Source organism: Sinohyriopsis cumingii, chromosome 18 (genome assembly GCF_028554795.1).
Source record: "Sinohyriopsis cumingii isolate HCF-2022 chromosome 18, ASM2855479v2, whole genome shotgun sequence".
In the NCBI taxonomy this organism is placed as follows: domain Eukaryota; kingdom Metazoa; phylum Mollusca; class Bivalvia; order Unionida; family Unionidae; genus Sinohyriopsis; species Sinohyriopsis cumingii.
In genome coordinates this window covers 87,043,010-87,059,267 of record NC_142978.1, presented here as the reverse complement: position 1 = coordinate 87,059,267, position 16,258 = coordinate 87,043,010, and the positions used below count along the sequence as shown (strand labels likewise).

General features: G+C 33.7%; 1 protein-coding gene across 1 annotated transcript; it reads left to right on the top strand.

Annotated features, from left to right (window-relative positions):
- Window positions 1-8,685: 8,685 nt before the first annotated feature.
- Window positions 8,686-14,365, top strand: LOC149777232 (matrilin-1-like). Its single transcript, XM_089942835.1, has 4 exons — window positions 8,686-8,825; window positions 9,590-9,833; window positions 10,850-11,266; window positions 12,436-14,365. The coding sequence occupies exons 2-4, from the start codon at window positions 9,626-9,628 to the stop codon at window positions 12,759-12,761; spliced, it is 951 nt and encodes a 316-aa protein (XP_089798961.1). The 5' UTR covers window positions 8,686-8,825; window positions 9,590-9,625; the 3' UTR covers window positions 12,762-14,365.
- The last annotated feature ends 1,893 nt before the right edge of the window (window positions 14,366-16,258 follow it).

Genomic DNA, 16,258 nt, shown 5'->3' with positions numbered 1-16,258 from the left:
ATGGCGAATAAGCATTGAGATTAAATATATTCTTCTTGTTATTTAGCAGACATAATAACAACGAGACGTACGATTCTCTCCAGTCTCCATTCATTTTTCTTCTCATACATTTCATTGCCCTTCAGTGTTTAAATGAATTCATATATACTTTACATGTGCACTACCTAGGCCTTGACGACATATTTATTGACATAATGTAGTAGTCATGGCCACTTAAATGCTTGGTTTAAACGGTTTGCAATGTTTTCATGCAATAAACGTACCGCGGTTGCAAAGTTAGAACCTTTCAAGCAGATGGAATAGATAAAGTTTGTAAAATCGTTCATGCTATGGTGTACGCCAAGCTAGGATTAAATCATTTGCAGAACTTTGTTCCTTCACTTGCAAACTCAGCACTAAAATGCTACATGTGTTGCTGTGCCACAAAGCACCACACTAAACAATGACAGTTACAACATGTTGGTAATTTTGTATGCGGTTGGATACTGGGATATTTGTCCAAAAAAGTGTCTTACGGCCCAATAACTATCCTTTCGTGATTAATGCATGCACTGTAATATACTCAATCAAACAATCAACACACACACACACTTAACAAAACAATTAAATCAGTTAACTAAAAAGGTGAGTAAATCAATATACAAAAAAAAAAAATAGAGATAACAGATAATTTTCATAATATATTGCTGCGGTGATCACGAACCAAAACTGTTCGTGGGTGCGTTGATATCGGGTGCGTTGATATCGGCCTTAAGGAGATCTAGTTCAGACCATAATAATTTAACATCAACGTTGTCCAAACAAGCCAGTTCCGTGGCGATATCAGCAAATTTCAACTAGACCTCCTTGTGTTCCCGACAATAAATCCCAAAGACACGTTATCAATGATTATTCTGTCTTTAACGTGACTGCCACACATACGATTAAATAACTTTAAAGGTTCATAATATTCTTTTTAAAGCTTGCTTATTTTCTCCAGAGCTTTATCACCGTCATCAACATGTTTTTTCATGACACCGTCGCAGTCGGATGCGCGTAAAAGATCGTTTTGCATTCTACAAAATTCAAGAAATATTCCTCCATTCGCCGTGGGAATCAATTTGGCAATATCGCCTATTTTAATGTTCCTGGTTTTCAGCCTGCCAATTTGGTTATGAAAAACAAAAACGGCGTTCTACCCTAGGTTCAATAGTTTGTTCAGATAGTTTTTCATGCAATGTTTGATGTGTCAAGTCGATGACCAAACAAAGGTTTTGTTGGTGATGGAAGTTATTGCGATAGCTATAACTGCGCTGTTTATTAATGTACAGCAGTCACCTGACTATATGATCCGGTATTTATGAGTGCAACAACATGGCTTCCAGGACACATTTTGGTATATCTGTCATTGTTTGTGCGGATAACATTGTCAATCACATGTATTTGTGAAGCAGTGAACATAACCACGAAAGTCCCGCCTCGGCACCAGCCCATACAAATCGAAGTTATAAAAAATGGCGCTAGGACTAGACGAGAATGCGATCTAATGATTACCAGGAACACCACAGGAATCTAATGTAATTATTCTTGTATCACATTATTGTTATGTCTTCCGTGGCGTCTCAAGCACATGAAAGTTGGAAGACGACGTGATTGTACCGTTTTTCATCTCAGTCCTTGCCTACGTGCGGCTCAACGCGTGACGAAAATCCTAACTGCACTTTTGGGAGTGATTTTAGAAATTGGGGTAGGGCCTGGAGAGCGGGAACCAGGACGAGCGATCCTCATGTATACAAAGAAACTTTTATTTTTCTCGTCTTCTTCTTCTTCTTGTTTTATTCTTTCCTGTTCATGCTTTTGTTTGTAATAAAAATGTTTGTCCTGCTTATTTCTGCAGTTGCAAAACCTGTCTCATGTTTCCGTCTGTCTCTTTCCAAAATCATCCAACGAAAGAGTGATAATATGGTGATGCTATTATCACTGGCGCTGACAAAGAATCTTGCAAGGAAAATTACACAAATCCAAGTTAAACTGTTCCCCTCTTGGAAGCATTACAATTGCATTCGTAGATGTATTACTGTCGTTGCCCGCATCCACAGCAGTTACACCCCAATACATAGTATTCAAAGTCGAAGCGATACTTAAGCAGATGGAAGGAATATGATAGTTGTTGATTCGTGCAAACTAAATTAACCAAATCTTGTTCGCCGTGACATGGGTGTGCTTTTTGTGGCAGAAAATGTTGATGTAGCTGATTGATGTTTAGATTGAACAAGGTCACAAAGAAAACTTTCTCCTGTTTCATTATATTTAATCAAAGTCACATATATATAGAGGGCAATTTTATTGCCAGGAATAAAAACAAGTAGGTCGATTCTAACTTTTATTCAAAATATGGTGGATTGATATAAAAATATGACAAAGATGTAGACTGAAGCACACCAGTCAAAATTGCATTTAAATCCGATCAGTGGATCATGTTTTTGACTTTGATATCATTTCTGAAAGGGTCCCAAATTATTATGAAGGCTGGATTATGAGGTAAACAAAATACGTTCCTGGGCGTGTTATCGTTTTAGCGTTTTTCTTAAAATTGTCTTTTGTTTGATTAATTAAGGTTACTGTATTCTTTACTGAAGATGCAATATTGCTCTCAATATTGATATTCATATTTTAGCACTATAAGCTTCCTTTGCACCTCTAATTAAATGTAATTGAAATAAATAAATTCTAATGGAGTGAGTGTTGACGTCATCATTTGGCTGGATACTATATTTCTTTTAACTCCCCTGCTTGGCAATACAAATATAATATGCAGTATGGATATTATCTTGGAGACCTTTCAAAGTAATATGAATACATTCTCTTTAATCTCTTTCCGGACTCTAGTCAGACATAAATGGAGAAATGACGAAACGTGTTCTAGTAGTTTTGCGTTTAATATATTAATTATCATATATTATGAATTTTTATTAAAAAAATAGCATAATAATTTCAGGTTGAGTTAGTACATAAAATATTTGAATTACAATAAAAGAAAATATAAAAGTGTCTAATAAATGTTATTAAATTTTTTAAGTTTTCCACAAAGTTCTGCAGTTCTGGAGTCACTACTTACGTGGCTTTGATGGGAGGGGATAGTAAGTCAATATGTGGAAGAAACAGGGCTGGCATTTCCATATACAACGTTTTTTACAGATTGGTCACCTAACATTCTTTATAGTGAAAATATTATCAAACAGAAAGTATAAATAGCAAATAAGTGAGTGACGAAATATCAGGATTTTAACTGGATAAATGTATATTTACCATGCAAAAACGTAACGCTAAAGTTTGTTCATCTTCACACTAATATAGTTTCGTCCAATGAAACGTAAATACAATAAAGTGAAAACAGTTTTATTTAAGAGAAGTTAACTGTTTTAGCAAGACTTAAGAAACACAATAAATTTAGTACTAAAGCCCGATAGAGCGAATTTAAATAGAAAACCTGGAGTTGGACGTACCGTGCAGCTGCATTGTCTGCCTAATGAGAAGCCTGTCACTCTGTGTGTGTGTGTGTGTGTTTGTGTGTGTGAGTGAGAGAGAGAGAGAGAGAGAGAGAGAGAGAGAGAGAGAGAGCGAGAGGGATAGACACACAGAGGAATTGTCGAGCTTCGGGTCCATGAATATTTACAGAAATAAAATAACTTGCTACAAGAGACAGGCAAGATATACATTTTTAATTATCTATCTCAAAATGTTTATCTAATCACTTGAACTTATGGACATTTAAAAAAAATCTAATTATGTTAGCAAGACTGTCAAGAAAAGCCGTATCGGGCAGAAACATGAAATGCAGTCATATTTATATTACTATGTAGATGACCTGATTAAAGTTTCTGATAATCCTATGAACGCGTGTATTTGTTTCATTATTTACCTTCTTGCACATTATTACGAGTCTAGGATTTAAAATAGTTAATAAAAAGATGTAAAACCATCACATATTTAATCCATAATGTCCTTCAGTGAATTCACAAATATCCCAGAATAATAATTTATTTCAAAATTCAATGAGCACTTTGTAATTTTAATGAATACGTTTTAAATAAACCAATCGGACTATGGTCTTTCTCGTACGACATAAGAACTCATATTTATATTTCATAAAATAATTATTTATACTGGAACCCATAAACGGGTATTTACATAAACATGCGTTAGATGTATATTGCAAGAGTATGAAGTGACACTGTGGCGTCTGTTGATAGTATTATTCTAACGTCTACCAGGACCAGCTACATGATAATTACCTTTCGGAGTCAACAATTATATTTCCTGTGTAAAGAAGGATTTCTAACTAAGACGGAAATAATTGTTTGCAATGCATGCGAAAGGTAAAGGTATATTATCGCTGCAAATAATGTAGTATATGATGATAGCAATAGTTTTGTGCTAAATAAAAGTAAAATCAGAGTTTTGTTTGTAATATCAAACTCCCTGACCCCTACGACTTAAATGATTATGTTATCAAATCATGTAAAGTCACCCATGAACATTTTATTGATGGAAAGCTGACACATGCATTACTGTGTTTAAAAGAAAAAAAAATAAATGTTTCCAATGTTGAGCATATTGGTCACTCCGAAGCCGTTTACTTAAGCAAAACTTTAATAAAAGAAAATATTGGCAATTAGATTGGAGTTAATGTTCCAAAGAACTATGATCAAGATGGGTGGTGTTGAGAGTGGTATAGGTTTATGTATTTAACTATAACGGATCGATGTGGAACGATCATCTGACAACGGTTCGTTTTTTCGAAACTCTACATGATTGATTCCAACAGACTTAATTGACTTTGATATGACAAAAATTGTTTTTGTTCTTTATCAGCTTACCACCAACACACATGTTGTTCAGATTGTTTTTGTGAGAGTTAGTTTGAATTGCATGTTACTTAACAGGTTTAAAGCCGTTTCGTTGTTTTTTTAAAGACGGTAAACATAACAAATATTAGGTAACATGTTGCTATTCGAGTATTTTCAAGAAAATATCCTAATTCAAATATGTCGATATTCGTGTCAGTTCTATACCTGAGTGTGTTACTTCTTTCAGGACCACGTGGTAGATGGGTCTTTCATGACCAAGCGTGTTATCCTTGTTTGTTGTTGTTGTTATTATTATTATTTTTATTATTATCATTATTCAAACTCCTTATTTAAAATACGTCTTATCTAATAACGTTTATATCCATAGAAACTATATAAATACTACATGTAATTATGGATAATATAATTAAACCTTTCTTTTCTCGGTAGATGATTCAGTGTTACTCTCCTATAGCGACTTTAACCAGATAACAAAAAGGGACTTTGAATTCTATGCAGTGAACTTTTCTTTGATTTTACTTGTTTTCAATTCATTGCCAAACTTTGATTTCAAAGATAATTTATGTTGCGAAAGGGTCTAACCTACCTACACAGAATCACGCTGGCCTGCAATTAAGAGAGAGGTGAATTAATATTTTTTAAACAGGGAGTAAACTGTTTAAATTCCAGGAAGAGAATCGTCTCCCCTGGCTTTAAGTAAATCTAGACAAGAATAACGATGTGCGTTTATAATTTTCAACTCTTGGCAACAGCACATTGAAAACTTAAAGACGTGTACAAGTTGTGCATTTATCATTTTTCCAGTCTTCACTGTCAGGTTCGCTTGAGTATATTTTATTTTTCGTACAAAAATACGCCAGCTCAGCTAGAACATAATGTGTTATATTATTTTAGTTAGACAAAAAGAATATAACAAGTGTAAATATTTTCAAAATAAATCAATTATTAAAATATTTTCACTATTTATTGTATGAGATGACCGTGCATTTGTGTCAAAGGCCTCTCTATATATCTGAGTTTGGGTGGATTTTACAAGTTCACTAGATTGTCATTTCATTCTGCATTACTACTTTGGATCAAGATCAACTTTACTTATATTAATTCAAAATGTTTCCAGACTCTCAATTTAATCAAAATTTCGTTCCAAAAGATATCGTAACTGCTTCAGTTTCATAGTACTATGGGTGAGCTAGAACATTTATTATCGCTTTATTTTGATCCAAGTTCCTAACCTTTGCTTAATGTATTTCCTTTGCACTTTCCAAACTAACGTTTTGTCAGTGAAGTGAAAAGACTTCTAAACAAACTTTGTCCAAAGGTGCTAATTTAAATGTGTTAGTGTGTGCAATTTGCCACTAAAATAAAACATAAAATCGTCCCCTTTGATACACCAAACAATTTCCATCCTTTTATAAGTTTGTTTCATTTCTTTCTGCTTCTAGTTAGATTAAATACCAAGCAGAGTCTAATACCACTCATACACGGCGACATTAGAAAAATGAAAAGATAAAAAGAAGAAAGAAAAAAACCTGACAGTACTGACAACATTACGATTCAATAGATTTTAGTGTGATGCAACCAGGTTTTAATTGTATTATTAGTTTTTAATACAATAGCTCTTTAGCAGAAGTTATTCAATTGCAAAATAACTTGCGAATGGGATGTTCTTTCTCAATTTCTGCCCTTTTGATATAGTCTGATTGTTCACATATTCTAGATGCCCCAAAAATATTCATATGATAGGATGGAAGTTTTAAATTAGAATGTATTGGTATTCGAAAAGTTGAAAAGAATTTGCAAAATGCATGGTAAATCAAGACTTATGTTCACTTTCTTCAAAATGATAATTTGTCACATTCAGAAAATTTGATGCAGCATTCTTAATATATAATTAGAAGTGCAAGTGTTAAATTAGTCAATGTTCGGCTAACATTTCTAATGATACTATGGAAAAAATCTTAAAACAAGGAAGAGAAACTCTTAGCGTAAGGTTTGTACTGACATACCACCGTTCCTTACTTGATACTACACGTGGAATGGCTATGTGGCCAAAATACCTTTTACGATATCTTGTAGCGAATATGATTATCTTAATGACAATGGCTTTGTTTCCTTATGACTTATCAGAATGTAAGCCCTCAAGATTAACAGAGTCGATAATTGAAGATAGTCAATTAAATCAACGTACTAATACACAGGTATTCATGCATTGGAACAGTTCCAAAGTATGTACAAAAGAAAAATAGCTCTCAGTCAGTCACTAGCACCTAAGTAAGCAAGAGTAATTCAGGAAGGCAGAGAGAGAGAGAGAGAGAGAGAGAGAGAGAGAGAAAGTGTGTATAAACTAGAGATTAATGATGAGCGATCGTTTTATCTGGCAGCGCATCCAGTTGTTTCTTTACAAATAATTTATTTGTATTAATAGTATAAAGGTTTCATGGCCATTGTTAATTTATATCGAAATGTAGATCATATAGTAATACCTTTACTTCTGTCATAATTAAGACATAATAGTTGTGTGATATTTAGTTTCAAATAGATGACCAAATTTGTCTATTGCGGTACAAATCCGTAAAAAAAAGCACGTTGATAATTGAAAATGTAGCCGCCTTGATTTATTGTTGTTGATGTTATTATTTATATTTGTTTATTTATTTATTTATTTATTTATTTATTTATTTATTTATTTATTATTATTATTATTATTATTATTATTATTATTATTATTATTGTCTCCGTTGACTTATTTTAATGACTAGTAATTACAACAACAACAAAAACAATCCCTAAAATTCAAATGTAATTAGCTCTATGACCATGTCACTTAATATATTCTTCTTCAAAAGACGTATGGCAAGTGCTACAGATATATGTCAATTCACCTGAACAGTTGAGTCTTTTGTTGATTACGTTGTGTCTTCACCTGCAGTTCTTGAGTAAAATCTCTAGTTTAATACATTCAAAATTTGAACCGTTATTTTCTGATTTTATATTCTCTCATTATTTTTCTTTGTTATGAGAATCATAATTTTAATGACAACAATATTGTGACTGTAAAATTGTTTATGTTTTTTTTGCTTTTGATAACTGTTTACACATTTTTATCATCTACAATCAATAAGCCGATTCCAAAACTTAGATCAGGAAGAGGAAGAAGAATGTACATTTGCATCATTCGTTTGGGCTTTATGATTTATGAGTGAAGACATCCATGGATACAACACACAGAAGTAAACAAAATGACATTGCAACAACACATTTAACTGTTCCTTGTTCATCTCCCATTGGAGAGATGTGTACTGACAAAATGTATATAAATGCAGGGAATTAAAATTTAAATGAGAAGAATATTGTGACTGAAAAAAATAATTTGTTTTGGTGCTTTTGATAACTGTTTACACATGTTTTATCATCTACAATTAATACGCCGATTCCAAAACTTAGAGCAGGAAGAGGAAGAAGTGTGTAAATTTGCATTATTATGTTTGAGCTTTATGATTTATGAGTGAAGACATCCATGGATACAACACACAGAAGTAAACAAAATGACATTGCAACGCCACATTTAACTGTTCCTTGTTCATCTCCCACTGGAGAGATGTGTACTGACAAAATGTATATAAATGCAGAGAATTAAAATTTAAATGAGAAGAATATTGTGACTGAAAAAAATAATTTGTTTTGGTGCTTTTGATAACTGTTTACACATATTTTATCATCTACAATTAATACGCCGATTCCAAAACTTAGAGCAGGAAGAGGAAGAAGTGTGTAAATTTGCATTATTATGTTTGAGCTTTATGATTTATGAGTGCAGACATCCATGGATACAATAAATAGAATAAAAAGAATGACACTGCAATGGCATATTTAACTGGTCCTTGTTCATCTCCCATTGGTCAGATGTGTACTGACAAAATGTATATAAATGGAGATCCAATGTTGAAAAGGCCAGAACGTCAAAACCAGTCAAATGTAAGTATATTTCTAACTCCAAATCGATGTTTAATTTGTTTTATTTTCACTGTAAATGTTTGTACCTCGTTTCCGTTTAACTGATATTGAACAAGTTTGCTATGGTCACACAATAGGTTTGTGAAATTTAGCTCAACTCCTTTGACATCGCGTCTTTTCGGATCAATTTGTCGTTCTATTGTGGTTTGGTAGCTTATGTAGTCCTAATGTAATTACAGCTACACTGGAATATATTGTTGATTTCCATCCTTCAGATCCAGTAATATTATGAGTAGTATCAGTATTAGTATTACTTGGAAAATAGTAGTAACAGTATTAATTGTTGTTATAGTAGGAGCAGAACTAGTAGTATTAGTAGTAGTTGTTGTTGTCGTATTAGTGATACATTATTATTATTATTATTATTATTATTATTATTGGTTATGTCTGTATGACAACTAGCAGCATGATATGAGAATATTATTCTGACGACATTAGTTAAAATTGGGGAAGTGGTAGCAAAAGCTGTAAAAATATTAATAGCAACGAGTGGTGATGGTACTAAATATCATAGTTCTTTCATTCGAGGTAGTAAATAATAGGTGTTGATGTTATAATAGGCGCGTATGTTGTTAAAGAAGTAGTATTAGGCGTACTAGTAACATTAATTGTAATAGCTTGAGTATTTAATTCGTTATTTTATCAGTTTTAACTGGACACTTCTATTTGCTTTTTAACATTTCAAACAATTTGAATATTGGTTAATAAAGTCATTCTTCTTTCAGAAAACTAGAGACAGTACAACCTGGTACCTAACATAAATGCAGTCATTGTTGTTCCTTGCTATAGCCTATTTAGGCGCCGCTTCAGCATTCCTTTTTACCAACGTAAAGGTGGATTGTCAGGTCAGCCAATGGACAAGTTGGGCTGGGCCAGGTGGGTTTGGTGAGTATGAGCGCAGCAGGACTATCCTTGCTTATCCAGCTAATGGTGGCACGCCATGCCCTCAAGTTACAGAAACCAAACCAGGTCAGTAGACTATTCAGTTCCTCTTACGTATGCAGATTAACCTTATACAGTGTCAGAAATATAGTGTTATAAGTAGATTTGGTAATCTTCTGTACCTGATTACCAAGTTTTAATCAATAGAGGTAATGAGTAATAAGACAGTTTTTTAAATAGAAGTAATTGCAATATGATAAAATACATAAAGCCCATAAGATGAATTCTTTCTGATTACAATAGTTTTACAGTTTCATAAAAGCAAATTTCAAACTTGAATTGCAACCAAACATTTGATATAAGTAGCAACATATTAAGAAAAAAAGCAATAACAACAACGGGTGGCGGTTGTCTTTAAAGTGTAAATCACTTTTCAATATAACGGCATAGCTTTCGAGTTTAGTAGGCGAAATATTATTGTTACACAATAGTTCACATAACATAAAGAAAGAGACCAAAGGTAATCAAATGAGTAACTGAAAACATGATAGATGGTAATGTACATCGATCAGTTAATCTGTGACAAATTAACTGAAGTTAATAAATACTTCAGTCTTTGTTACTTTTTAAAGTAATTATTAATAACACATAAGTACATTGATATTTACCTAAAAAGGGCCATGATGAGAAAAATCAAAGACAGGATTTGCTATGGATCCCGAGTTTATGATTATAATTAAGCGTGAACCAGAAGCTCTTTTTTAAGGAATTTGTGGACTAAACTAGCTGAAGAAATGTTTATTTTAATTGTGTTCTTTTTCTTAACATACGCTCATTATCTCGACATTCTTTTGCGTAAAGTATTCTTGAATTTCATATATACATACATACATACATACATACATACATACATACATACATACATAAACCTGAACTTCCGATCAGTCCACTTTTAAATTTAGCAGATATAAAAAAAAATCTATCCTAATATATGTTTACGGAAAGCTTCAAAAGACAGATTATGAATCAAATTAGACGGATCAGATGGTGTGCACAAGTACTTATATTCTTTCTTTGAAATCTAATTTCTCTCACAATTTTAGCGGGAAGAAAACTCACAGTAAATGAGACTGCCAAATTGTTTACTGAGAACTTTCTCCGCAGAACAACTCAATCAACTAGACCCAAAAGGACCCTTGGCAATACAAGAGATCTTCTAATCTTGATGGATTCCTCCGGAAGTATTACTCTTGAAAGCTTTAATCAAGCTCTGAAAGACATTGCAGAGATACTTGGGCTCTTATGCCCGACAGACCCGTTCCTAAATAAAGAGATACAATACCATCAAGCGGCTCTAATCCAGTTCTCCGACAAGCCAAAAGAAGAATTTTTCTTCGGTCAAAAGTTCCCAACTGCAGTTTTAAAGAATGCAATACAGAATATACAATACATGCGCAGTTCCACCTGTACAGGAGATGCGTTCAAAGCAGCACTAAACATGTTTCTCAGCAGTAACAAAGGTAATGAAGAAGATGAGCTATACTTCAGAAATTTCCTATAATGGCTTCTACTTTCATCTTTTTGTCAATGGTGTAAATCGTTTAAAATGGCATTTCGGGATTGAATATTATTCATAATGTAGTGAGACTCCAAATGAGATATATTCTTTATTTACTTATGAAATCAATAAGGTATATTTCATATAAGCCAGATAGCTGGATTATTTTGACTGTTTTAGCTGTATCAGTGAAGGAAAGACAGAACAGATATAGTGTGACCTAGTTAAATACTTCAACCGGTAACATACATAAACATAGATGAGCAGAGTCCAATATACACGTATTTGTTGTAGACTGACTCCAATTTGCGTTGCTTTTACTGCCAAGGACTAAACAATTTACTCTTTGTTTCAACGCCGTTGCAAAAGCTGTTGTAAATAATTTGTGTCATACATAAACCTTGTGTTAATAAGTTTCCAGTAATGAGAACATCATCTAAGCCGAATTAAAATTGATGTTAAATGTATTTTCCGTTTTTCTTTTGTTTTTTTTTTGTTGCAAACTTAAGAACATCGTCACCTACCAATGCCTCCTTTTTATGCGTCTTCTCCAAAATTGCAATGCTCTTTGAACGAGAACCTGTATTTAAATTCATTAATATATACCGAACATATGTACTACACAGGCCTTATATACTGGCAAATTGTATTAGTCATGGCCTCTTAAAAGCTTCATTATAACAGTATGCCATTTTATCATGCACAAAACGTATCACGGTTGCAAAATTAGAACCTTGAAAGTAGATGGAATAGGTAAAGTTTGCAAAACTGTTCATGCTATGGTGTACACGAAGCTCGGATTAAAACAGCTGGTAGATTACAAAAGATTGTTTTCCTTCACTTGCAAACCGGGCACTAAATAAGCTACATGTGTCGCTGTGACGTAAAGTAGCAAACCAAACAATAGCAGCTGCAACATGTGCATAATTTAGATCGCGGGTGAATACTAAGATTTTTGCAAGGAAAAGAATCTTATAGCCTAAGAGCTGTTCTTTCATGATTAATGCATGTGCTGTAACAGAAGAAATCAAACAAGCAATACACATCCACTTAATCAAACAATTAAATTCGTTAGCAATCTAAGTAAATATATTTAATACAAACATTGATTCAATGTTGTTCTTATTGCAGGAGTCAGAAACAACGCTTACGTGGACAAGGAGGTACTTATTTTGACGGACGGAGAGTCTAATTGTGGATATAACGCCATACAAGCTGCCAATGAGCTAAAGGCTGCCACGTTCCCTCCCAATGCTAACAAGGTGCAGGTATATGGTCTGATAGTTGGAATATCTTCCGACCAAGGACGAGCCGAAGTGAAGCAGTATGTTTCACAACCAATCAACACTCACTTGTTTAACCTAGACACATTTCAGGATCTATCTAAACTGGTGAAGGAAGTAAGGATTCAAGCGAATAATGTACCGTGTTTTCCCATTCAGTTTGCAAGCGGCTAAAATATGTTTTCTCGCAAGACACTTCTCTCAAGTCGATCAATTTCTTTAGTTGAAGAGTCACCAATATACCTTGAATAGTTAATTATCCTTTTTGGAACACATACTATATATATTTATACTTGATTTCAAACTTCAGTAACTTCATCAAGACATGGCTACAAAATTAACATATTACATATTGAGCGACGAGAAAATTGTGTACTGGTTATTTAAAGGCATATTCGAATCAACAATCAATTTTCAAAAATCAAATTGCTTCTATAAAACTTGATAATTGTCCTAAATATTTTGACAGTTCCACTTTAGGGTCACAGTAGCCTGCCCCAAGCTATAAATATGGACGGACTTCGTAGGTGCAGACCCATATAATGATTGCTGATCTAGGTTAATAACGTAACTTGTAGATAACTACGGTTTCTACATCATATATCTTTCCATGTGAGCTTCAATTACATCTGAACAACCACGACTAATATATTTAAAGCCATTCTGTTTAAAAGTGTGTTTAGTGTTTTTCTTTCGTAGTAAATACAAAAATGTTTTCAATATTTGACCTTCTGTTTGCTTAGATTCATTTTATTCGTTTATTTTTGAACTTGGAAGACATAAACCAGAGAGTCTTTATTGCTACGCTAGTCTCTCAATTTTATCTTAAAATTAAGTATAGTACAGTTATGTAAAATGATGCGTGCATGTACCATCTTTCCAATGATTACGTTGCCTTGAGATAGTCCCTCGTTGAAAGCACATGTCGGCCGACACTCATTTCATCCATTGTCATGATTATTTCAACTCGTCACTATGTTTCGAGTAACTGTTATATACTTTTTTATTATTAGGTTGCGATATTTTACGTTGCCTCCAATCTTGCTCCATTAGGTTTGTAATGAACCCTTTGTCCCCATAATTCGATCTTTTTAAGCGCGAGAATGGTAGCGTTCTCGTTTCTTACCCAAATCGGATATCCTCGAGTGTCCCCGTTGTTTGTGTTTGTGTAAACACCCGAGGTTTTCCGATGGTACAGAGACTATAAATACGTCCTCAGAGGTCAGAACTGTCCGTCTCTTTTCGGAGCAAAATTGCAAAATCCTAAATCCAAATTTGTATCAGTCATGACTAATTTTATTCAGCTAAAAACCATCTCTGAAAGTGTTATTTTATTATAATGTGAAATTTTGGATTTGCCAAGATTTTGATTTACACAAATTTAGAAATTGTCTTGATATGAAATTTTCTGGAATTTCGGATTTGTCTACAATTCGGATTTCTCCAGATTTTGATTTATACAAATTTCGGGTTCGTCCAGATATTTATTTGAAGGTTTTATTTTATAGGGAGTTTCTATAATAGGATTAGTACAAGTCTCCATCAATAGGATTATACATTGATGTTATCAAATTTAGTTTTTAAAACATTTATGCTAAGAATTGTTGATTCTTAAAGTATGCATGAAATCTTGTGTATTAAAAACGATTGTGTTTGCTTATGTTGTATAGTAAACGTATGGTCGTGAAGTAAACGTATTAATATGTATGTCAATGTAATTGTGATCTGTGAGTATTAGAAAAAGGAAAAAAGAGAACAGAATAAAAAGTAGAACACAATTTATATTGTATTTATTTACATCATAAATAGTACACATTTCTTCGTTCTTCTCTGTAAACTCTTCTTTCGTTCTAGCCTTTTATTATACAGAAAAATCAATGCAAGCACCACAATCAAAATTCTGCATTCATTTCACATCAAGCCAGTACCAGGTGAGCCCAGAATATGTTATGACTGAAAGAATGCTTGCACGGTCGCAACATTATACCTTCAATACAAAAACATGTTCTTCCTCCTCTTCCTAACATGCGTCTTCTTCCATTTCTTTATGCCTACTTTCTAGAGTAAAAGAAGTCCTATGTTAAGAAGGAAATATTGTAGCTGTCACCTTATGCTATCAAGAGTATAGTTTATAAACGACTATTGACAAACGCCTTTATAAATATGATGGGTTCGGTTGTATAGATTATATAAGTGAATAGCAAACTTTCAGGATTACAAGTAGAACTGGGAGTTTAGAGTCTGACATCGTTTTCTAATTATTTGGGTTCCCTGTTGAATTGTCATAGAATGTATTTTCCTTCAAATGTGTGCTTCAAAATATGAATTTAAAAAAGAAGCTATATTTCTATGTTACCCACTCCCAATATGGTTAATAGTATTATCGAGGATAACAATTGCTAGTATTAGCGAGGATGACACTTGATTTTGTTTCTTTTTTTCGGGGGGAGGTGGCTTAGTTCTTGTTTTCCTACTCCTCATGTATGCACAGAACGTTATGATCAATATAGGCAAAAATGATCATAACAAGAAGTGCAATTTTATTACTTTCAATTTTAAACTCGCAAGATTCATATGCCAAAGTTTTGTTTTGACTGTTGAGTCATCTCAAATTGTGGCAAATACATATGGTATATCTAACATTTATTATCACGCTATGTTGCAAGTATGACGTTGAACAACACCAAAACAGTTCGTGTGTTGATACTGGCCTTAGCAGAATCTAGTTGGTTGGTGATGGTGACTTGTCCTGTCATTATGACGCCATTGCGTTTGATTCGTCCCTCACCATAATCTCTGGTGGCCGCTCTTGATACTACATAATCTTAGATCATCTGCGTTCACCAAAACTCAATACGAATTTCCCCAATCGACATGGTAATCCTTTTGCCGATATCGCCTAGTTTAATGCTGCCGGTTTTCAGGTGGCCAATTTGGTTCTGAAATACAAGAACTGCTCGTTCAGCACTCGATTTATTAGCGTGTTTAAATAGTCTTAGATGACATTGTTTGATGTATCAAGTCAGTAAGCAAACAAACGTTTTGTCGACGTTGTAGTTGCCTGGATGACGTTTTTCAATTGTCTGATCGGTTTCCGCCATTGTCATGTCAGTTTTCCTTGTGGGTTTGATCATCATCGCAAATGTCTCTTCGAATTCCGGATTGAATACTTCACAGGCTGATTGACAAGCATGTAATTGCTCTTTAACTGCACCGCGCCCAGGTAGGTAGTTAGGTAGTTTCTCATGCGACAATATTTTGGTTCGGTATTATTAATGGAAGTTTACAATTGCTGTCGATACCGATAATGAATCCATCACGTAGACTTGCTCAAACATGCTTGATAAATACATAATCGGGTCGGCTGTGCGTGAGAAAATAAGTTCTTAAAACCATTGTTATCCATATTGCCGGAACACCATCCTGTGTGAATATTTGTTTGTGAGTCTACAACGTTGAATACCATTAGGAAGTGGGCATTCTCCCGGAAAACGTTCTGGATTTGTGTGTATTTGTTGCGTCAAAGAAAGAAGATGTGTTTTTTGTATCGGCCATGAAAAACAAAACCCCTTGGTTAGATATTGCCAAACGTTTCATCTTTGTATAAATGCAAGTTCTTTATGTTGCCATCAAGGCCATCTATGAATGGCGCCACGTCGATATTGCAGATA